Source organism: Notolepis coatsorum (assembly GCF_963971535.1).
Source record: "Notolepis coatsorum genome assembly, chromosome: 7".
NCBI lineage: Eukaryota > Metazoa > Chordata > Actinopteri > Aulopiformes > Paralepididae > Notolepis > Notolepis coatsorum.
In genome coordinates this window covers 18,856,204-18,881,203 of record NC_140171.1, presented here as the reverse complement: position 1 = coordinate 18,881,203, position 25,000 = coordinate 18,856,204, and the positions used below count along the sequence as shown (strand labels likewise).

Here is a 25,000-nt window from a genome sequence, read left to right as displayed (position 1 = left end):
TCTCTGGTCTGCATCCCCTTAACAATTGTGTGTATTGAGCCGTACTGTATTGTACCCATTCTGCAATCTGTTAATAAAGTTCTCATTCATTCATTCAAACATAGACGATCTCTCTGTCTCTCGGATCAATCAAATCAAATAATTAACACATGTATGTTGTCATTTTAAACAACTCACCATTCATTCATTATGCATCAGCAGCATCAGAGAGCATTTTAGTAGTTACATTTTCAACAAGATTGCTGCTATTTAAACACTTCATGGAAACGGGGTAACGTTAACCTTATGTCGACTGTAGTATTGTATGACCTCGACATAACGTTTAAACGTTAACGTTACTCCGTTCCATGCATTAAGTGGCCAGCTAAGCTAACGGAGCTAACAGCTAGCAGTAGCTGTAACGTTATGCGGCATCAGTAGACAACGTATCATGTATTAAACTAGAGTTAAGATCGCTAATCTACCTTGTTGTTGGCTTGTTGATAAAGTATATCCACTCCATGGCATTGTCCATCCAGCCTGTGTTGATGTCCATCCATTGTCCATCCACACTGCCTCCATAATATAGCTTGTTGTTAGTTAGCCAAGAGCTGTGTCTTTGTCCATTTTCGCCTCGAACAGCCTGCAAACTACCTGGCGTTCTATCGCCATGCTCTAAGACAAACTCTAACCTTAACCAACTTTGAAAGAGTGCCTAAGCTCAGTGTAGTAACAGTTGCTGTTGTTGTTGACGAGTCGAGTACTGAGTTGCATTCTCTCTATAACCAACCCGAGAAATGCGGCAATGGAAAAAAACTGGCATCGCGTCGGCCAATCAGAGAGCGTCTCCGCGAAATGCGGCTATGGAAAATTCTTCACGGAAGTTCACGCTTGCTGCCTAGACCGCTTCAAATCGCGCTCGGATTCCAACATAATAGTCATATTTCAACGCACAACGCCGTATGCACTGATTGGCTGTGACGGAGACAGCGATCAAACTGTGACACGCAGTCAGAGCGTTATCGCTTCTTGCCCGGGCGAGAAATACGAAAAAATAAAAAAAAACGTCACTTCCTGCCCATGAAAACGGTGTTTTTTTAATTTAGATAATAACGTTATATTGTGCATTGGAAATACAAACATACTTAAAATGAGTAAATATTATTCATTTTAAACATGTTTATATTATTTATAGGGCTATAAAACAAAAAACAAAAACGTTTTTTTTTTTTTCTTCTTCTCTCATTTAACAGGTGGGTCGGCGCCCTAGCGCCACCAGTGGCGAGCCGCCACTGTGTTCACTGCCAGACTTGGAGCAAATCACGCCACTTTGCAAAGGCTATCTTTGCCTGGGGCTGCATAGTTCTCGAACACAGATCTATTTGCTGCTGTTCCAACGAAACCTCAATCAACAAAATCCGTCCATAGATTCTGGCTGTACAGGACGAAATGTAAGGGAGCGTCCTTATACTACTGTACTATACTGTAATTCCCGCGACAACATACCCCTCTTGACAATTAAGGCACTGTGCCAGTGAAGATATTTTATAATTCACGAATATTTTGAGTGAGCAAGTTGTATTTAATGTTTAGTTATAATAGAACCTCTCAGCATTATCCTCCAGAATAAACGTTTCATTGGCCTGCTTCCAGCATCTATACTCCTCATGGGACGACACGTTATAAATCAAATGTTTATTCTGGAGCATATGAGTGTGCGGTGGTACAATTGGAACGTGAGTGCAGTCAATAATCATAATAATAATAAACTGTATTTATATAGCACCTTTCATACATGGTTCAAAGTGCTTTATATATGAATACATAATAAAATCATGCAGCAAGAGCAATGCATAACACAAATTAAAATTGCAGCATGATGCAAAATCAAAATCTCGTTTAAAAGTCAATCAATCAATAATGCCGACAACATTGGGAAAGCCAAAGTTAAATAACAATATTTAAATAATAATAAATACGATTGCATGGGATCTCTGGGTGGCTGCATGGCTCAATGTCATCCTTTATTTCATCCAGTAGACCAGGATTGATTGAGCTGGCAACCTGTGTCTCCGGATGATTTCGGTCTCAATAAAAAAAAAAGTGATATTCTCCTTCGAAATATTCTTTCACGGGCACGCCTGGCATTACGATGCCTGCGTCTGGCAACAATTACTGCTGCCATGAACACCTGTGACGCTGGCTGTGACGCTGGCATGATGCCTCTTTATAGCGCTTAGGGATCAGCGCTTATTTACCACCATGTCTGTGAAGACGGTAGGTGCATAGCATTAATTGCTCTGTGCAATTGGCGCGGGCCATTGTGGATACCGAGCAGATTTCGACGAGGCTCATTTGCATAGAACGGGGACATGTTCCGCCCATATTACCTCATTTAAATACGCGGCAATTGCACCGGACGCAATGCTGACGGAACGCATGCGCCACCTCATTTTGCCCGTTGCGCGTCCTCTGTGGATACCAAACAGAGTTTCAGAGTGATATGCACCGGCTTTCTGTCGGAAAAACGCTGCGCAAACCCTTTGTGGATCCCGCCCTTAGTGGTCAGACATTCCTAGTAGGTCAGTAGTTCAGTAGTTTACAAAGTGGTGTCTTGTTTCTCAGGCTCACATGAAAGGTATCGTCTCTCGTGAAAGTATGCTAGGACACATTGACACCAATAGAATTAGGCAGCGCTGTGTATTGACAGACGTGTTGTGTGCGAGTACCTCGATGTCCCTCCTCCGGTCTGCCATAGTGTCCTGGTACAGAGCCACGCCCCTCAGCGTGACCAGCATGGAGGCTCCTCCCAGCAGCACGGGGCGGGTGTTGAGCCGCCACAGCTCCATCTTGATGCCCAACGACTCCGTCTTGAACGTGAACTCCATCCTCTGGGTGTCACCGGGCAGGATCACACCTGGAGGGAGGGAGAGGGGGAAGCAGAGAGGGGGGAGGGGAGAGGGGAGAGGGGAGGGGAGGGGAGAGGGGAGGGGAGAGGATAGGGGAGAGGAGAGGGGAGAGGGGGGAGGGGAGATGAGAGGGGGGAGAGGAGAGAGGGGAGGTGAGGAGAGGAGAGGGGAGAGGAGAGAGGGAAGGGGGGAGAGGAGGGGGGAGAGGAGGGGGGAGGGGAGGAGAGAGGGGAGAGGAGAGGGGAGAGGGGAGGGGAGAGGGGGAAGGAGAGGAGGGGAGGGGGGAGGGGAGAGGAGAGGAGAGGGGGAGGGGAGAGGGGGAGATGAGAGGAGAGGGGGAAGGAGAGAGGGGGGAGGAGAGGGGAGGGGAGAGGAGAGGGGGAAGGAGAGGGGGAGGGGGGAGGAGAGGGGAGAGGAGAGAGGGGGAAGGAGAGAGGGGGGAGGGGAGAGAGGAGAGGGAGAGGGGATGGGGGAGAGGAGAGAGGAGAGGGGAGGGGAGATGAGAGAGGAGAGGGGACGGGGGAGAGGGGAGGGGAGGGGACGGGGGAGAGGAGAGAGTGGAAAGTCAGACAGAGCGCTGGCTGATTATGAATAACAGGGATGAATGACAGGGCGATGTTGGAGATAAGATACAGCAAAACAACAACTTCTGACAGGGGAAGTCAGGGCAGGTGTTTCTGGCAGGGCTAGACTGATACCACATGTTTTTGACAACATTTTCTATTTAGGAGCTTACATTTCCAATAACTGACACTGTCAATATATTTATATTTACTTAGCCACATACTTATACTTATTATCTGGGGGAAAGGTTTGGTTAAGATTGAATGTAAGGTCAAAGTCCGATTTATTTATATAGCACATTTAAAAACAAATGCTGCAATAAATGGTGCAATTATATAGCTCTTTTATCCAAATCGCGTTATAATTTTTTTCCCCTAACATCCACCCATTCACTCACACATTCACAGCGGAGGCAACCATGCAAGGTGCCAAACTGCTCATCAGAAGCAATTAGGGGTTAAGTGTCTTGCTCAAGGACACTTCGACACACTGCCCGGGAGGAGTGGGAATTGAACCGCGAACCTTCCGATTACCAGACAACTGCTCTACCTCCTGAGCCACTGTCACCCCACACACACAATGCAAAGTACAAAAGTAATGAAAATACAATACTAATAAAAATACAACACAAGATGCACAATTTACACAAACAGAAATAGTACTGCAAACAGTACTACGCATATAACAATAAAAATACAATATAAAATGCAGTCAAAGTAGAAGCGCAGATGTACGGCTCAACCCGAATGAAAAGTCAGAAGAGGTGAGTCTTTAACAAAGACTTAAAGATCGCTAGGGTTGGGGCAACTCTAATATGTGAAGATAAACTGTTCCACAGCTGGGGGGCCGGCACGTAAAGAAACCTTTTGAAACCTTATTGCTTCAACCCCAAACGGATAAGAAAGTGATCTCTGTCTCACACAAATAGCCTTGATTAACTAACAAAGGTAGGCAGGCACTACGCCTGATGAACAGTTAATCCGCTCATTACTGGACTCAAATGCTGCTACAATGCTCAGTCACTTGACTGCACCCTCATGCATCAATATAATGTACAATTATCTTTAATTAACTTGTCGAATGTGTACTTATTTTAATTTGTATTTGTATTTACTTTTACTTAGTTGTACTTATGTTATTGCACATACAGCATACACTTTATTGTATAGAAATACCTGCTTTTTTGTTAATTGCTTTTTTATTCCTTTATGCTGTGGAGCAAAACGGAGAGTAAGAATTCCATTGTATACTTGTTGCTAGGGATGTCCGATATTATCGGCCGATATTGGCATTAAAATGTGATATCGGAAAATATCGGTATCGGTTTTAAAAAATATTTTTTTTTTTCTTTTTTTTTTTTTTACATTTCTATAACCTTTATTTACCCAGCGGTCAGTTATCGAAAAATAATTCACTGCTGTCAGGGGCAACCGAGCGCTATTGACCAATCACAATCAAGCATTTCGGCGAATGTTAAAACGCCATGTAATAAGTAATGTTAATTACCTGAAATTATTCCGTTTTTTGGGGGGGAAACCCTGCATATATCGGTATCGGTTGATATCGGTTGATATCGGTATCGGAAATTAAGAGTTGGACAATATCGGTATCGGTAAAAAAGCCAATATTGAGCATCCCTACTTGTTGCATATGGCAAATAAAACGATCTGAATCTGAATCTAGAGCAAAAAAAAACCTTGCTGCTTTATCCGTAGCACTCCAACACCCGGCACATTGGTAAAAGGCTCATATTGTGCTGATACTATCGGCTGAGTGATGACTTCCGTCCCGCCCGCGCCCCACGCCTCTGCCTGCATGTGAGCGTGTGTTACCCGCGGAGCAGTTGAAGTAGAACAGTGGCGTGATGCTGGTGGGCGTGCGGAGGCCGGGGAAGTTGTCCGGCAGGGGCAGCCGCTGCCAGCTGTAGTAGACGGCCGTGCTGCCCTCGTTGTGTAGCTCCAGGTGGGAGCGTGCGCTCTCTCCGACCAGGGCCTCGAAGGTCACCGTGACGCTGATCCCCACCTCGCCCTGGACAGATGGACAGATGGACAGATGGACAGATGGACAGATGGACAGATGGACAGGGAGACGAAGGGGGAAAAAACAGCCTTATTAACAAGTAAGTACATCCTGTATCGAGTCCTAAAGTCTTACTTAACCCTTTCACTACCACACTACAGAAGGTTAACCTTTCACTACCACACTACAGACGGTTAACCCTTACCACACTACAGAAGGTTAACCCTTTCACTGCCACACTACAGAAGGTTAACCCTTACCACACTACAGAAGGTTAACCTTTCACTACCACACTACAGAAGGTTAACATTTCACTACCACACTACAGAAGGTTAACCTTTCACTACCACACTACAGAAGGTTAACCTTTCACTACCACACTACAGAAGGTTAACATTTCACTACCACACTACAGAAGGTTAACCTTTCACGACCACACTACAGAAGGTTAACCTTTCACTACCACACTACAGAAGGTTAACCTTTCACTACCACCACTACAGAAGGTTAACCCTTTCACTACCACACTACAGAAGGTTAACCTTTCACTACCACACTACAGAAGGTTAACCCTTTCACTACCACCACTACAGAAGGTTAACCCTTTCACTACCACCACTACAGAAGGTTAACCTTTCACTACCACCACTACAGAAGGTTAACCCTTTCACTACCACCACTACAGAAGGTTAACCCTTTCACTACCACACTACAGAAGGTTAACCTTTCACGACCACACTACAGAAGGTTAACCTTTCACTACCACACTACAGAAGGTTAACCTTTCACGACCACACTACAGAAGGTTAACCTTTCACTACCACACTACAGAAGGTTAACCTTTCACTACCACACTACAGACAGTTAATCCTTACCACACTACAGCAGGTTAACCTTTTACTACCAACTACAGAAGGTTAACCCTTTCACTACCACCACTACAGAAGGTTAACCTTTCACTACCACCACTACAGAAGGTTAACCTTTCACTACCACACTACAGAAGGTTAACCTTTCACTACCACACTACAGAAGGTTATATATCGTATTTGCTTCGCGTCCCGCTCTGAGCCTTATGAGATATCCCTTATCTCCTATGATACCTATTGTATCTCCCACGAACAAACTACATGCACCCCACCTGTATGGGGCCCCGCCCCCATGGTGGCACCGCCCATATAGCAGTGACTCTGGTCACCAAACACTCTTCCTCTATTTTCGTCCCAGCGTAATGGCTGCGTGCACCATACGATAACTAGCAGGATGAAAAGATTAAGGAAGGTTCGTAATGTTGAGGGCTTACCGGAGGATTGTGTTTCCCTGGATTCTCCGGAGCTTGTTTTTCGACGACGCATGAGACCTATGCTGGTGGTTCCTCGGCTGACGGCGACGGACCGAGGGGCAGCGTACAAGGTTTGGCTAACGGGTCGGCTTGTACAAGGGTGAGGTCTGTGTCAGTAGGCATCGATGTCGGTGTTGGTCGTGCTGTGGAGTATGTTTCGGCACCAGGGCCGGGGCGGCTTGGCGATCGTTCCACTGTAGTGGGCGATGTCCTGGTGATCCTGGAACATGCTGTTAACGCTAATGCTACTACTGCTTTTTCTGCTGACACTGATGTTGACGCTGGAATGTCTGATAATCCCCGCTGCGGGATTCCGCTTTTCCCTCCTCTTGCCAGCTTCATTGATGAAGGTCAGTCGGTGGTGGATGTGGGGGGGTTTGCTGGGCTCTATTTACCTTTTTTACGGGTGAAGGGGCTGACAACGGGGTGCAGGCCGGGGGTACCTTGGCTGAGCAGCCAGGTAGCTTTTTTCCTGTGCCCAGGCGGGGATGAACGACGTTCCGCCCGGTCGATGCTTGATAGCATATCGGCTCGGAGGGTGGCAGTATGGACGAATGAGTGGTATACTGCTGCAGGATGGCATTTAGCGGCGGCCAGTGTTATGGCTCAGCTAGCTACTTTCCTATCCAAGATGGCGTCGGGTTGTAGGTCTTTGGGTCAGACCGACATTGTAAACGTGATTCATGTTTGTGGTGTTATAGAGATCTTGACTCAGTCGCAAGCTATAACTGCGGGGAGGATTCGGATGCTATCGACTTTGGTTGTTAGGCATGCTTGGTTGGAGCAGTCTCCTCTTGGGGAAGAGGATAGGTTTTCTCTCCTCATGACTCCTTTTTCCACAGATAGTCTTTTTGGGCGTTCTGTGGAGGCGCAGGCGGTTATTGATCTGGGTCCTACACCGCCTCACGCTGTGCAGCCGGAGGTGGGTGCACGGTCTCGTCAACGACTGTGGCGAGATTCTCGACAGGCGGCCATGTTTCCCCCGCCAGTGGTGCCCTGGTTGGAGAGTCAACAGGGTATCGCGAGGCCGACAGCCTTGGCGGCCGAGGGATCGGCCATTTTGGGTGATTTCGGGTTTGGTATACCAACCCGTCGTCATTTTGCCGCGAGCAGCCCGCTCCCCGTTCAATCCGCTTTCTGTTACCCTCAGAAGCGGGGCTCTGAGTGTTCTCCTTTGGCTGCGGGCCGCGAACCTTCATTGAAGCGTATGCGGCCCCATTTTTCGCTTCTCATGGGGGCAGGGGCTGACACCCAGTTGATGGCTGAGCCTGGGTCTGTCCGTGAGAATGTTCCGTCGTCGCGTGGTTCCTACACCGCAGGTTGTGGGTGGGTGGAACCTGGTGTTACAGCTGCCACTAGCGCCAGTGGTCGGCAGGGGGACTCGGTGCCTCTTCTGTTGAATGCTCAGCAGGGGTTACCCCGGCTTCGCCCTCGCCAGGCGGGGTATCGCGCTGTTGCCTCCCACTCCCGTCAAACCGGCAGTGGTCTGCAAAGGAGAGGCGAGCGTGGTTTGAGTGGTAGCAATATCACTGCAGGGCTTCGGCGTGTAGGAGCCCATGGGGTCCTCATGCCTTGCGTGTCTAGCTGCGGAACGACTCCTCAGCATGCGCTGGAGGGGTGTTCAGGGGGCGAGTGTGTGTCCACAAGTTTGGTGACAGCTCCTCCCGTATCAAACCGGCCCTTTCTGTCGGGGTCCTCCCTTGGGTGCTTTGCACGACGGGGGGGACCGGGCCAACTATCTACTGTTCCTTGCGGCCCAGCGTCAGTTGGCGGCGGGGGCGCTGTGGGATTATATTCACATATGGCGACGGGAATGCTTTTTGAATCGGTGGATGCAGAGAACGTTAGAGGCGTAGCTGGTTTTGCAGTTCGCACAGCCCCATCCTCCGTTCTCAGGTTTGGTACCGACCCTATTGTTAGGGTCGGACGCGGTGACAGCCCTGGCCGACGAGATCCAATCTCTGTTGGCGAAGCAGGCCGTCGTTGTGGTCCCGAGCGAGGACGCAATGTCAGGCGTCTACTCCTGTTATTTTCTGGTGCCCAAGAAAACAGGGGGGGTCAGACCTATACTGGATCTGTCCGCGTTCAATCGGTTGATTGTAGCGAGACCATTCAGGATGTTGAATGAATGAATGAATGAATGAAAACTTTATTTAACAGATTGCAGAATGGGTACAATACAGTACGGCTCAATACATACAATTGTTAAGGGGATGCAGACCTGAGAAAGACGTTTGTCTTGTTTCCATCAGGGTCCCCCATTTTCAATTCATATAGACATTTATGACATACACAACATACATGACATTTATGGCATAGGGACATATAGGTATTTAGTACTGATACATTTGTGACATAGGCGGTATTCAAATATACAGTACTGTTACCCCTAGATCCTGACAGAGTATATACATATGATGGGGAGGGGACTGTACATTAGGAGGGGGTGGGTGGGTGGGAGGGAAATATACATACGGCGGGGAGGGAATATATACATGCGGTGGGGAGGAGACTGTCTATTAGGAGGTGGTGGGGGTTTTGGGCATTTACGGTGGCCAGTTTCGAATTGCAGCCTCCCGTAGGTGCTCTTTAAGGGCGGTTTTGAATGTGGGCAGGGATTCACATTCCTTTACAGCTTTGGGTAGGGCGTTCCACATTGTTGTGGCATAATTGCGAAACGTGTTTAGTCCCTTGTTTGAGCCGAATCTGGGTTTAACATGATTTGTTGAGCTTCCTCTGGTGTAGTGGTTGTGGTATTCACTGACCTTTGGGAAGTATTTTGACATGTACATGGGCACCCCGGTCGTATAGTGTATCTTGTAGACCAGGCCCATTGCAAGTTGCTGTACTCTGTCGTCTACTCTAAGCCATCCTAGGTTGGCAAAGTGGGCAGGGGTGAGGTGGGTTCTGGGGTTCAGGTCAAGTAGTAGTCTGACCAGTTTGTTTTGTGATGTTTGTAATTTTGTTTTAAGCGCCTTTGAGGTGCTTTGGTACCATGAGGTGCACGCATAGTCATAGTACCCTTGAATGAGTGCTCCTGCCAGAGTCTTCAGGGTATTCTTGTTTACCAGAGAGGAGATCCGGTACAAGAATCTAGTTCGTTGGTTGACTTTTTTTATTACATTGGATGCCATTTTGTCACAGGAAAGATTTGCCTCTAGGATGGAACCCATGTTGACCGTCCAACTCCTTCTGCTTGCTGTCAGGAGGGGGGACTGGTTCACCTCCATAGACCTGAAGGATGCGTATTTTCACGTTCCTATTTTCCCTCCTCACAGGAAGTTCCTACGGTTCCTGTTTCAGGGCGTAGCGTACGAGTACCACAGAATGCCGTTCGGTTATTCTCTGGCTCCCCGCACATTCACCAAGTGCGTGGCGGCTGCTCTGGGGCCTTTACGTCGTCAGGGGATACGAGTCCTATTCTATCTCGACGACATTCTACTCCTCAGCCGTTCAGAGGAGGTTGCCAGGTCTCATACTCGGCTAGTGGTGGAATTCCTCACCAGCCTGGGTTTTGCTGTGAATTGGAAGAAGAGTACCCCTCTTCCCAGTCAACAGGTGGAGTACTTGGGCTTGACATTGAGGTCGGAGCCCATGCTTGCGACCCTCTCGGAGCGGCGTCGGTGGGTTCTCCGTCGCGCGCTCGAGGGTTTCCGTCTGGGAGGGACGGTTACGGCGCTGCAGGTGATGCGTCTGCTGGGCCTTATGTCGGCTGCTCACGTGGTGGTTCCTCTTGGCCTCCTCTTTATGAGGAGGATACAGAGGTGGTTTACCTCTTTGAGAATGGATCCGGTGAGGGACAAAAGGAAACGGTTGACGGTTCCTTTGTCGATATGGGGAGACCTCGCCCATTGGAGGAGGCTGGGTATCCTCTCCGTTGGGGTCCCCATGGGCAGCAGGGGCTCACACGTCACGGTCTTCACCGACGCCTCTCTCACAGGTTGGGGAGGGGTGTGTCGGACCCATGCAGTGGGGGGCAGCTGGACAGGTCATGCTGGCCCGGCTACCCTGCATATCAATGTGTTGGAGTTGAAGGCGGTTCTTCTGGTCCTCCAACGGCTCCACCACCTGGTGGTGGGCAGGCACGTTTTGGTCAGGACGGACAATGTGACGGCGGCGGCGTATATCAACAGGCAGGGTGGGACTCGTTCCGCCCGCCTGCTCCGGGCGGCGCGCGAACTGTTGCTGTGGGCATCCCGCAGGCTGCACAGTCTGAGGGCACTCCACGTTCCTGGTACGGAGAATGTGGGGGCGGATATAATGTCTCGGGGCGGTCTTCGTCGCGACGAGTGGGAACTCTGCTCCGACATAGTCAGACAGATCTGGGATCGGTTCGGGGAGGCCTCGGTAGATCTGTTTGCGTGCCGACGTTCTCACAAGTGCCCCTTGTGGTTCTCGCTCAGTCGAGCAGATCATCCCCCCTTGGGGGTGGATGCCTTCTCGACCTTTCCGTGGCCGCCCGGTCTTCTGTACGCCTTCCCTCCTGTACAGCTGTTGAGTCAGCTGTTGGAGCGGATACGGGGGGAGCGCAGGACGGTGATCCTGGTCGCGCCGGACCGGGGCACGTCAGTGTGGTTCCCGGTCTTAATCCAGCTTCTGGTCGCTCCTCCTTGGGTCATTCCGTGGTCAGCGACGGCTCTCTCACAGCACAACGGCGTGTTTTACCAGCCTCCGGTGTTGGGTCAACGCCTGGTGGTGTGGCTGGTGGGAGGGTGAGTCTGGAGAGGATGGATCCCTCTGTGGTTGATACCATCCGGTGTGCGCATGCTCCCTCCACTGTCACGGTTTACGCGGGCAGGTGGCGTGCGTTCCAAGAGTGGTGTAAGGGGGGGGGCTGGGACCCAGTCTCCTGCCCCCTGGATGCTGTTCTGAGTTATCTCCAGTCTCTTCTTGGTAGGCTGTCGGCTTCGACGGTGAGGGTATATGCGGCAGCTATATCCTCCTATCATGAGGGTTTTGAGGGGACTGTTTTGTTCAGCCACCCTCTTGTGAAGCGTTTCCTGCTTGGCGCTCGACGTGTTAAGCTGTGCAACGCTCCTTGGCTCCGACTTGGGATCTTCAGTTGGTCCTCGGTCGGTTGTCCTTGGCCCCGTTTGAGCCGCTCGAGCAGGCGCCTTTGGGACAGCTGTCCTTCAAGACCGCGTTCCTACTGGCTGTCACTTCCGCTAAACGCGTAGGTGAGCTCTGTGCTCTCTCGGTACGTCCTATCTTTGCCTGTCTTTTCGGACCGATTGCGGTGCCACTCTGCGACCTAATCCTGCTTTCGTGCCTAAGGATATCCGGAGTTCCTTCCGCTCCCGGGATATTGTGGTTCAGGCTTTTCGTCCTCCTCCTCACGCTAGTGAGTTGGATGCGGGCCTTCACCTGTCATGTCCAGTCCGTGCTTTGGGGATTTACCTCAGCCGTACTCAGGACTTCAGGGTTACCGACCAGCTTTTTGTCTGTTACGGTGGGGCTCGTGCTGGTAAGGCACTGTCGAAGCAGCGCCTGTCCCATTGGTTGTGCGAGGGTATTACCCTCTGCTACACGTTGGCTGGGCAGGATCCCCCTGGGGGCGTCAGGGCGCACTCCACTCGTGGGGTGGCTGCCTCTGCCGCCCTCCTGGGTGGGGCCTCGGTGGAGGACATCTGTGCTGCGGCTTCATGGTCCTCCCCGGGCCCCTTTGTAAGGTTTTACCTCATGGACATGACCGGGGGTTCTGTCTCCCAGGCGGTTCTGGGGTCTGTGGCCTTTCCTGCTTCCCGTCCTTTGGTCGGGTAGCAGGAGTGTATGGGTATGGGCCTCAGTGTGTTGAGTCACACGTGGTTCCGCCTGTACGGTGTGTTCAAGGGGTTCTAGTTCCCTCTTGTTCGCATTCAGGTGGAGTTGACTGCGCCCCCCCTTCATTAGGAAGGATGGGGTGACAGGGCTCCCCGCACCCCTTGATGTGGGCTTACGGGTCCTCAGGGGGTACATTTGTCGGGCCTCGCGTCCGCTCTTCCCCATTATCTCATAAGGCTCAGAGCGGGACACGAAGCAAATACGATATATAACGATAGGTTATGTAGATCAGTGGTTCCCAAAGTCGGGGTCGCGACCCAAAGGTGGGCCGCGAGCAGCCACGGGTGGGCCGCGAGATGATTAAAAAAAAAAAAAAAAAAAAAAATATTTTTTATTTTTTTATTTTTTATTTTTTTTATTTTTATTTTTTTTGTCAGGCCACTGAACTTAGAAGCAGGCCAGGACAGTGTTTCTAGTTGTATTCTAAAATTCTATTCTATTGTATTCTAAAATGTGACTATATGGTTTTATATTAACTTAATAAATAAACAAAAACGAAAAATCTACTTATTTCAACGAACATTTCAAACTAAATAACAGATTATGCACATAAAACGCTGAAAACAACCGAAGCAACAATAGTATTTTAATGAGGCTATTATTATTATCATTATTATTTTGCAACAAGTTAGCCCTCTCATAAATAGCACATATAAATGAATAACTAACTTGAACTAACTTAATAGGATTGAAGTGATATTTGGCTTAAAAAATCGGTCGCCTGGCAAAAAAAAAAAAAAAAAAAGCCAGACGATGTGCATTGGGCCGCGGCTCTCTGACGCCTTATTTTCTGGGCCCCGGCCTGAAAAGTTTGGGAACCCCTGATGTAGATAACCTAGTTATATTAGTATTGGCTGAGCGTCCCGCTCTGCGCGGCCCTGAGTTCCCTCTTGAGGGATCTTTTCCTGGGACGGGTTTTGGCGAGGAAGAGTGTTTGGTGACCAGAGTCACTGCTATATGGGCGGTGCCACCATGGGGGCGGGGCCCCATACAGGTGGGGTGCATGTAGTTTGTTTGTGGGAGATACAATAGGTATCATAGGAGATAAGGGATATCTCATAAGGCTCAGAGAGGGACGCTCAGCCAATACTAATATAACTAGGTTATCTACATAACCTATCGTTAACCTTTCACTACCACACTACAGAAGGTTAACCTTTCACTACCACACTACAGAAGGTTAACCTTTCACTACCACACTAGGTATTGTTCCTCAATAACCGTCTGTAGTGTGGTAGTGAAAGTGAAAGGGTTAACCTTCTGTAGTGTGGTTGTGAAAGGGTTAACCCTTTGTCATGTGGCAGTGAAAGGGTTAACCTTCTGTATTGTCGCAGTGAAGGGGTTAACCCTTTGGTAGTGTGGTAGTGAAAGGGTTATAGGGGAATTGTGTCTATTCTTAACCTGAATCCTGTCATTACCAACGTGTTCTGTGTCTCGGCGTCTCGGCTGCCTTGAATGAATATGCGTGGAAATTATATACGCTACTTGAAAGATCGTGCAGGGCTCACCAGACTCAATAGGTATCTTCCGTTTGGGTACATGAATGTTCACAGCAAATTTGATGACAATCCAGCCATTATTTTTTGAGAGATCAGGCGATCATACCTGGTGAGTGTCAGGGCTTCCTGTCCAGTGGGCTGGCTGGCCACACAGCCTCTACTGTATGTACTGTACCTGGTGAGTGTCAGGGCTTCCTGTCCAGTGGGCTGGCTGGCCACACAGCCTCTACTGTATGTACTGTACCTGGTGAGTGTCAGGGCTTCCTGTCCAGTGGGCTGGCTGGCCACACAGCCTCAGAGCAGGGATCAGCAGTGCATTCGGCAGGACATCATCATACTGACCTAATGGGTCACTGAGGACAGAACAATCAGTCAGTCATTTGTCAGTCAATCAGTCAGCCACCCAGTCAGATGTACAGAGAGGTAGTCAGTCAGCCAGTAGACAGACAGTAAAATAGCTGTGCGTTGGCTGGCTCATTGTTTTCCCATAGAGACAGCGGTTGCCACCAGAGCATGTGAGCGGAGCGGAGCGCTCGAAAAATCCGCTCTTCGCTCTAGACGTCTGGTTCCCCAAGTTGCTCACCGCTCCGCTCACCGCTCACCTTCATTCACGAATCAAGCGCTCCCCGCTCCACATCGCTCCACAGCTCGCTCAGCAGAATTTATCTTTTTTGGAGCATGATGTAAATTAGCTTGATTTGACCAAACTACAACAGTCTACACCCCCTGGGCCCCTTAACAATTGTTTGTATTGAGCCGTATTGTAATTGTACCCATTCTGCAATGTTAAATAACGTTGTTTATCCATTCAACTAGCTCTACTAAGCGATGGTAGCTAGCCTAGCCACAATGCTATGGTCGCTGCCATTCACGTTAGCATGTAAGCTAACGACAACAACAATGGCGGAATATACTTTGGTCTAGCAGGATGTGAGTGACGGTTCACCCTTCTCATTGGTTGAAAATGGCCTTCATGTTTGTACATCGCCACCTGTTGCTTTGGCATTGTACTACATGTATATTACATCAGTGTTAAACCACTGTGAGCGGCCCGGAGTGGATTGGAGCGGAGGAGAACTCTCGCTCCGGATGTCGCGCCGACCCATTTTAAAACCCACACCGTCGCTCACGTCAAAACCGCCCAATCCGCTCCCTGCGCCGCTCTCACGCCGCGCCGCTCACATGCCCTGGTTGCGACTGACCTTTTGAAAAATCGCTGACAATGAGATTACAGTTCTGTGTGATGTGAACAGAGGTGACTCTGAGAAATGAATCTTTTAGTTTCGAGGTTTGTCACCTCAGTAGAAGTGGACCGCGGTCATGGCAGGATTCTGCACCAGTGGAGGAACACCTGAAACACAAATTCACTCATAATTCTTAATTATTATTAATTTACATAATATATATATATATATATATATATATATATTTTTTTTTAATTATTATTATTATTATTTTATTATAAATGTTTTCCTCTGTAAAAAAAATGCCAGTGAATTATTTTTTTCTTCAAAAATGGCCAAAATTGACAGCTCTGAGCTCAGGCCTGCACTGCAGTAATGGCTGCAGTAAAAACTGGTGCAGAATTCTGCACGGGTTGACCCGGGATTAAATAAATAATAAATAATAGCCACTCAAAATAGGCTATTAACGTCATCTAAGCACGGTCCGTGCATTTAAACTCTTGCCATTGAATGGGGGATTGAATGATTGACAGCCTTGAAATCCAATCAGAGAATGGTGCCAACTCTGCTGCTCTGCAGCTACACGGAGGTTGAATGATTGACAGCCTTGAGATCCAATCAGAGAATGGTTCCTACACTGCGGCTCTGCAGCTTTGTTTACAAAATCATTTTATCTCAGTTGAAGAAGCTAACTTGTTGGAGCTAACGTAGCTAAAGGGCTACCACTGCAGCTACCAGGCCCAGGGTGAAGTGTTTTGTTATTGTTCATGAACTTATTGTGCATCGTTTGATGATATATATTTTTTTATCTCAGTTGAAGTAGTGTAATTGACGTGATTGCCGGATTGGACTGTCGGAGTCGGAGTCCCGAAAATGGAACGTGTGTCACGCATCAACAGAACAATGTTTAGTGGATTTCGACAGCATCCTCACGCAAATGAAGGATCGATTAGATCACAAAGGACTGCTGTTTGTTGCATTGCTGGATTTGCAACTGCAGAGGAGGTCATTGAACGTTTCATCAGAAAAGAGCGAAGGATGGATTTAATTTACAAGTGATGGGAGCGACAGGGACACTATTTCCTCCTAAGAAGTAACGTCGTCAATGGTGAGTGAAATTAATAATTTTTTTTATATTATTAGCTGTGTGGGGCGGGTCTGTGTTGATTATGATTTAATTGACTGTATTTTACTGCGTGCGTATGCGTTCTGCCTTTCTGTGGGTAACGAGCGATTTATTTTGGTCCGCTGTGGCCCTCCCTTTTCCTTTTCTTCCTCTCTCTCCTCCCTCTCTCTCCTCCCCTCCTCCTCCTCCTCCTCCTCCTCCTCCTCCTCCTCTCCTCTCCCCTCCTCCTCCTCCTCCTCTCCTCTCCTCCTCTCCCCTCCTCCTCCCCTCTCCTCCTCTCCCTCTCCTCCTCCTCCTCTCCCCTCCTCCTCCTCCTCTCTCCTATAGCTATTGATGTGATGTTTGTAAGTGAGGCGTACTCAAAGGTATTTACTACTAGTGCCTGTTGTCTTTAACTGTAGTGTCTGTCTGCTGTCTTCATAACCACACTGTGTCTGTACTTCTTTATTAATTTTTTTTATCTCTCCCGTCCTCCCCAATTTTTGAACTCACCAGCCACTCCTGACACACACATTGGGGGATGTTTTATAAATATAATATAATATAATAATTTGTGCTTCACCTAAAAATTTGGTCAGCAGCCTCCACTGTTCTGCACTGTACCTTGCAGAGAGTGAGGAGCAGAATCCTGATGATGTGCAACCAGCTTAAGTCAGCAGGATAATCAGTCAGTGAGTCAGTTAGTATGACATTTCTTACAGGTTCTCCTGCTCCTGCTCTTCCTCCTCCTCCACGAAGAGGCTCCGATCCACTGTGACATTGGTAAACGGCTCGGCTGAGCAAATCACCTCCAATCCATTAATGTCCTGTTGAGAGAGAGACATAGAGAGAGGGAGAGAGAGAGATAGAGAGAGAGAGAGAGAGAGAGAGAGAGAGAGAGAGAGAGAGAGAGAGAGAGAGAGAGAGAGAGAGAGAGAGAGAGAGAGAGAGACAATTGACCATATTCACACAGTGGCAGTAATATGGTGCTCAGGTTGGGAGGACAGGGTAGGAATGAAGTCTTACGGAAGTCTCCAGGGTCAGACTGGATGAAGCCATGCAACGTTTGGGATCATCCCTATGTTCCCCGGGTCCTATGTTCCCCGGGTTCTATGTTCCCCGCTTTGATTGATTAATAGATTGAAAATTGTATTAATTTTTATTATTTTATTAATTATTAATGTCCGCCTTGTTTAGAACGGTTAAAGGGGAACTCCACTATTTTGGGAAATTAGCTTATTTAACATCTTCCCTGGAGTTAGACAAGAAGATACATACATTTTTTGTCTCTGTGCGTGCATTTTAGCTTTGGGAATAGACGCTCCGTTAGCATAGCTTAGCTTCATCACTGGAAGTGAGGCAGGACAGTAGCCTTACAGTGCCTTACAGTGTATTGCAAGGTCTGACATTGACCAAATTTGATATGCATGACCTTGGTGGGCTCTAGGTCAACTCCTGAAAAGGGGGTCAATGTCAGACCTTGCAATCAAAAGTTAGGGGGCGCACTGAAATTATGGCAAGGGTTATTAGCCCCCTAACTTTTGATTGCAAAGTCTGACATTGACCCCCTTTGCAGGAGTTGACCTAGAGCCCACCAAGGTCATGCATATCAAGTTTGGTCAATGTCAGACCTTGCAATACACTGTAAGGCACTGTAAGGCTACTGTCCTGCCTCACTTCCAGTGATGAAGCTAAGCTATGCTAACGGAGCGTCTATTCCCAAAGCTAAAATGCACGCACAGAGACAAAAAAGGTATGTATCTTCTTGTCTAACTCCAGGGAAGATGTTAAATAAGCTAATTTCCCAAAATAGTGGAGTTATCCTTTAAGCTTAGGCCCTCTTTCGAACTGGTTAAGGTTAGAGTTTGGAATCAGGGCTGGTGGTCTAAAATTTTCAATCAATCAATCAATCAAAGCGGGGAACATAGAACCCGGGGAACATAGGACCCGGGGAACATAGACATGCTCCCCAACGTTTCATGGTTCGGGTTTCACCTTCACCTAGCTGCCTTCATGTCGCCCACGGAGTCCATATTGACCATATTCACACGGCGGCCATTTTGCACTTATGTCATGCTCAGGATGGGATTCCAAGGTGGGAACAGGGTGGAAACTGGAAAGGAATCCCACCCTGAGCATGACATAAGTGCAAAATGGCCACCGTGTGAATATGTTCAATACCTAAGGGCAGTGGCGGTTGGAATGCCCCACGGGCCCCGAGGCGAGATTGACAGCTCGGCCCCCCCCCCCCGATATGTATTGTATTATTAAAAAAAAAAAAAAAAAAAAAATCCAACATGAAACAAAACATATCACAATACAATAATAATACGTCAAATGTATATACTCTCTTTTCTGGACTCTTTTCGTATCACAAACAGTACTGTATTTGCAAATCTGGTATGTCATGTATAGATGTAGCACTACTGTCTATCTGTATGTCATTATGTTATAATGAATTGAAAATGGGGGACCCTGATGTAAACAAGACGAAAGTGTTTCTCTGGTCTGCATCCCCTTAACAATTGTATGTATTGAGCTGTACTGTATTGTACCCATTCTGCAATCTGTTAAATAAAGTTTTCATTCATTCACCATGACATGTTTAGGTATTTGGCCAGATCCAGCTTGTCTGTGATGAGAGTGTTTTCTGTCTTTATGATTGACTATCATCATTAGATATTTCAGTTTTGTTATTACAGTAGCTGGCTAACAGTACTAACTGGCTAACAGTACTAACTGGCTAACAGTACGTTAGTTGACTAATACCAGAGTCAGAATTGGGTAATAGGCAGACTACTGGCAGTGATGCGACCTATGTTACCACATAACTTTTGTCATCTCTGGTACTATGCAGTGCACTATGCAAAACGGCAAAGAGATAGGTAATGTTCGTTAAGTGCCAAATTACCATCATCATGATACACCCTCACATAATTCACAAAGTGTTCACGTGCGCCACCCATGTGGTAACCTAGAAATACCATAGATTGTGGCTAGGTGGTAACGTATATGTTTTCTATGATCACTATGAATTGAAAATGGGGGACCCTGATGTAAACAAGACAAACGTCTTTCTCTGGTCTGCATCCCCTTAACAATTGTGTGTATTGAGCCGTACTGTATTGTACCCATTCTGCAATCTGTTAAATAAAGTTTTCATTCATTCACATTACGTTAGTTAGCATCCAAGCTACCGTGATAACGTTAGTAGTTAGCTTACCTGCAATAATGTTGTCATCGTCCTGGACAGATAAGACTTGTTAAATCATAATATATCCACACTTTGTGCTGGTCCTCGGTAAATGTCCCCTTTAGCTGCTCGGCGTCGTCGGATTTTAATACACCATGGTAGCGGTGGTGATGTTTCAGGTGACTTATTATGTTGGACATAGCTTGTTGCCCAGCAACATTAGCAAGCGATATTTTTCTCTGATGTCGCGTTCACGTTACGTGGGAAGAAGCGGAAGAACCAGAGGACATCTCGTTGCTACAACTAGGAAGCCTTCACGCATTGACTCGATCAAAACGCCCACATCCATACTTCCGCAATTCGTGACGCGAAGTGGGAGATATCGGGGTCTATAAAAAATGAAATCCCATATGTCCTAGTAGGAATTACAACTAGGAGGCTGACGTGAATGGTTTTTCCCAGTCGGAAGCTGGTTCTTCCGATTCTTCCCACGTAACGTGAACGCGACATCAGAGAAAAATACCGCTTCCCACCTCCGCGCTGCTTGTGAGACTTACGTGGCTACGTCACAGCCAAGGAAAGGGAGCGCTGGATTTGTGCAAAACGCCCTGTTCCTAAACCACACGCTATCAGTCGTACTCGTACCACAGTACTGGCAAAACGGGAGGAGCCTAGAATCAAAACAAACGCACCAGTCCCAGTTGCCGTTACCAGTTGCCGTTCGATCCAGTCCCACACGCGAACGGCAACTCCATTCAGTCCCGGGCCTGGGCCCGGGCCCCCCTCCCGCCAGACGGTGGGCGGGCCCTAAGGCAGCTGCCTCTGCAGCCTCGCCTATAGCTCCGCCCCTGCCTAAGGGGCTGTGTCGACAGCCAGCTTTTTATGAGTTGCCAGCTCCTTTCTGTCATTTATTTCTATGCTAAAGATGCGACAGGCGAGCTCCGTTTCCCAGCGCCGCGCCTCGCGTATTAGCGCTCTCGGCGGCTAGCGTTTTTTGGGCGTAGCGCTCCCAGCGCATAAAGTTGAAAATAGTTCAACTTTTGGAGAGGATCGCCGCTCATCAAGGTAACTTTTTTCGACCGACCAATCAAAATCGAGCAAGTGGCTGAGCCGCGGGAGTCGCAAGCTCTGGAAAACGCTATGGAAACGCTCTGGGCATGCATATTATTGATTTTCAAAGCGGTCCGCCTTGAAAAAAACGCTATCTGTGGACACGTCGCCTAACTAGGTATGCAACAGCATTAAACACCAAAGGTCTTGATCCAGCTTGAATGAGAACCACAGAAACACCACTAAATGTCGCCTGTTTCATTGTTTTGGTCAGGATTTCAACTTAAAAATTATGTGCGCATGGTTTGGATCAACATCCCGAGATCAACATCCCCTGCCTCTACAACCTGTACGTCATAGCAATCTGTACCACATCCAGACACGTGCCACCAAATTAGTTTGAAAGAAAATATGGCTATGAGTAGAGCTGCCGCGGTATTGATTATTTCCTTACTGCACAAATTTGCAAAATATTTCCTACCGCCGCGGTTATTACCGCATGCACAAAAAAAATTTAAAAAAAAAGTTTGAATGCATTTTTTTTTTTAGTAGTAGTCTACTCTTTATAGCATATAGCCTGCCTCTAGTCTAAATGTCTATTTTTAGAGGATGACTTTGCAGCATGAATATTGTTTGGGATTCGGCAAGCACGCATTAGTTATTGAAAGTGAAACACGGATTCGAAGTTTACCCTCTGGTCGTGCGCCGTTCACTCGGTGACGCGGGCAGGGGTGGTTACCCCTAACCCCCCCGACCCTTTCTTATTATTATTACTATAAAGTTACTACTTTATAATAAAGGCATTCGTTTTGTGGCATTAACATTATATAGTTATACGTTCAATAACATCAGCGTATTTACCGGACAATAGCAAGGCAAGCAATACTCTATTCATATCTCAGTTCCTTTCTTTGCTCAGAGCGTGCTGAGTTGTCCCATTCTGCGGTCTGTTAATAAAGTTTTCAATCAGACAAGTGTATAGAACGAAGGGCTTTTATTATAACATTCGTTGCAGACAGTAAAATCATTATGTCTCGTTTAGTACTCCTTAGGAGCGATCGTAGTCCACTCCGGCGGAGAGTTAAAGCTAACGTTATTAGCCGTGTTGTGATGATCTGACATTCAGGAAGTAAAAACCTAATACGCGCTTGCCGATTGGTGGTGACACTACAACGTGTGACGCGTCTCTCTTCTGACCAATCAGTGGTCTGCAATGTTTCACGTGACTTTTCTGGTACCCAATAGGGTCGCTTGGAACCTCGATAGATGGGTAGGGTATATCTGCAGAGCCGCAAGCCCAACGAGAGGCGGGTAATTTATTATTATTATTATAAAAAACAGCGGTGACGCGGTATTCAGCCTACTCTGCGGTGGCCGTGATGTAACAGCGATACCGCGGTAATGCGGTAATCGCGGCAGCTCTAGCTATGAGTTTGAATTGGATGTATACAGAGCATCACAAATAACCCAAGACATGTCTAAACATTTGTGAGTTTAGATTCGATTCGATTAAAATGTATTGTCATTACACAGCACAAGTACAGTACAACGAAAAGATGTTTGGCATCCAACCAGAGTGCAAATGGAAAATAATATTATTTAGTACAGGTAGCACCGGTTAGTTTACTTTTACTTCCTTTTTGGAGAGATGTTTGACGCACGTGGACCATCATCCAACTCTCTGCATAGGAGAATGTTGTCCCCTCGACCTTCTCCTTCATACACTCCATTACACCAAAACCTTCAGCCTCTCTCTACTCACTCACTCTCTCTCTCTCTCTCCCTCCCTCCCTTTTTCCCTATCTCCCTTTGTCCTACAGTCACGAATACCTGGGTCTTTCAGCTCCCTACAGGGCAATATGTCTGTCTTGTTGTCATTCCCCCCAGATCACACCACACCATGTCGGCTGCCAGAAGAACAAAACATGCTGCTAACATCTTCTCTTTGATCATCATCAGTGTGTGTGTGTGTGTGTGTGTGTGTGTGTGTGTGTGTGTGTGTGTGTGTGTGTGTGTGTGTGTGTGTGTGTGTGTGCGTGCGTGCGTGCGTGCGTGCGTGCGTGCGTGCGTGTGTGCGTGCGTGCGTCCGTGCGTGCGTGCGTGCGTGTGGGCTGGTTGCTTAAATGTATTCCGTTACAGATTTTCTGATTGCCCCGCTTACAATTGTGATGGGTAACCTAATCGGTGTAACAGAGTAACATATCCCGATTACTTTAGGATTACTTTGCCTTTATGTAGAGAATCGAAGGGTGGGACCAGGGGTGCAGTGCTGGGCATACGCGGTCAAACGACGTTTGGGCTTCGTCACTGAGGCAGAAGTACGCGCATCCTATTATTATGCAAAGTCTAGGTGATAAGTGCCGGCCGGCTACACAAAAATGACTCGTCGCGCCGTATACCCCGGCCGCCGGCACTTATCACCTAGACTTTGCATAATAATAGGATACCGACAACCAAATACAAGCCCTGTAGGTGGGGGGTTGCTTGATCTCCCGTGGAAGGATGAGACAAGTTGTATCATCTGTTCTGTGCGCAACCGAGGGAACATGTATGCGCGTGCGCGTGCACGGGAGCGCGCGTGCACGTGGCGTTTGGCCTTGGCCCATATTACGACTGCACCACTGGGTGAGACGGACAATTTTAATCCAATTCACAGGCGGTCTGTTGAGTGACGTTATTGCCATCAACATCTACGATCACGACTAACATTACGGAGCTGAGGAGGGGGAAAGAAAGATCCATGTGGAAATCTGCACCCTCTGTTTAGAAATCTGCACCCTGTTTAGAAATCTGCACCCTCTGTTTAGAAATCTGCACTCTCTGTTTAGAAATCTGCACTCTCTGTTTAGAAATCTGTAAACTGAGAGTACAGGTTTGTAAATCGAGAGTACAGATTTGTAAACCGAGAGTACAGATTATTTCTCGGCTGACCCCAGGAAGGGGCTCCGTACTAACATTACTGTAAGTAGTGTGTAATGACTCTTGTGTTCTTCATTTTGTATGCTCGTAATCCAACAAGTAATCGCTTCTTCTAAAGTATCAGTAATCTGATCACTGTATTTTTCTCAGTAACCGAACTCATAATTTTTTTTGTACATTTCTATAATTGAATGACTGTGAATTGAATGTGTAATCTGGTTATGTGTAATCACTTACTACCCAACCCAGCTGTGTGTGTGAGAGATAAAGAGACAGAGAGAGAGAGAGAGAGAGAGAGAGAGAGAGAGAGAGAGAGAGAGAGAGAGAGAGAGAGAGAGAGAGAGAGAGAGAGAGAGAGAGAGAGAGAGCCAGAGAGGTGTTAGGGAGGTGTTAATGAGCGCCCTCTGTGCTAAGGAGGTGTTAATGATGTGTTAATGATGTGTTACTGATGTGTTAATGCGCTGTTACTGAGGTGTTACTGAGGTGTTAATGAGCGTCATCTGTGCAGAGAGGTGTTAATGATGTGTTAATGATGTGTTAATGCGGTGTTAATGAGGTGTTAATGAGCGTCCTCTGTGCAGATCCGTGTTAATGGTGTGTTAATGAGGTGTTAATGAGCGTCATCTGTGCAGATCAGTGTTAATGATGTGTTAATGAGGTGTTAATGAGCATCCTCTGTGCAGAGATGTGTTCATGATGTGTTAATTGTGTGTTAAATATGTGTTAATTATGTGTTAATTGGGTGTTAATGACGTGTTAATGATGTGTTAATGATGTGTTGATTATGTGTTAATGAGCGTCCTCTGTGGTGAGGTGTTAATGATGTGTTAATGAGGTGTTAATGATCGTCCTCTGTGCAGATCAGTGTTAATTAGGTGTTAATGAACGTCCTCTGTTCAGATCAGTGTTAATGCGGTGTTAATGAACGTCCTCTGTTCAGATCAGTGTTAATGAGGTGTTAATGAGCGTCCTCTGTGCAGATCAGTGTTAATGAGGTGTTAATGAGCGTCCTCTGTGCAGATCAGTGTTAATGAGGTGTTAATGAGTGTCCTCTGTGCAGATCAGTGTTAATGAGGTGTTAATGAGCGTCCTATTTGCAGATAGGTGTTAATGAGGTGTTAATGAGCGTCCTCTTTGCAGATAGGTGTTAATGAGTGTCCTCTGTGCAGAGAGGAGTACGTGACACAGAGCAGACTGTGTCCCAGGCCCCACAGTAATGGACTTATTGTAATGCTACGTGCAGCTGTGGCGGGTCTGGTCCCATCTCCTGGGCTCACAACACCGTTTCCCTATGGCTACACACGCACAGGATTTCATAACTGTAATTTGTGTGTGTGTGTGTGTGTGTGTGTGTGTGTGTGTGTGTGTGTGTGTGTGTGTGTGTGTGTGTGTGTGTGTGTGTGTGTGTGTGTGTGTG

The 25,000-nt window shown here is 47.5% G+C and overlaps 1 protein-coding gene across 1 annotated transcript in view; it reads right to left on the bottom strand.

Moving 5' to 3' along the window:
* Positions 1-25,000, bottom strand: part of mycbpap (mycbp associated protein) — a gene marked incomplete at both ends in the record, with an annotated part of 83,632 nt that overhangs the window by 29,190 nt on the left and 29,442 nt on the right. Inside the window, 4 exons of the mRNA XM_084318204.1 lie at positions 2,709-2,896; positions 5,285-5,480; positions 14,377-14,485; positions 17,142-17,248. Coding sequence (XP_084174330.1) covers positions 2,709-2,896; positions 5,285-5,480; positions 14,377-14,485; positions 17,142-17,248 — 600 coding nt within the window. The remainder of the gene's footprint in view (positions 1-2,708; positions 2,897-5,284; positions 5,481-14,376; positions 14,486-17,141; positions 17,249-25,000) is intronic.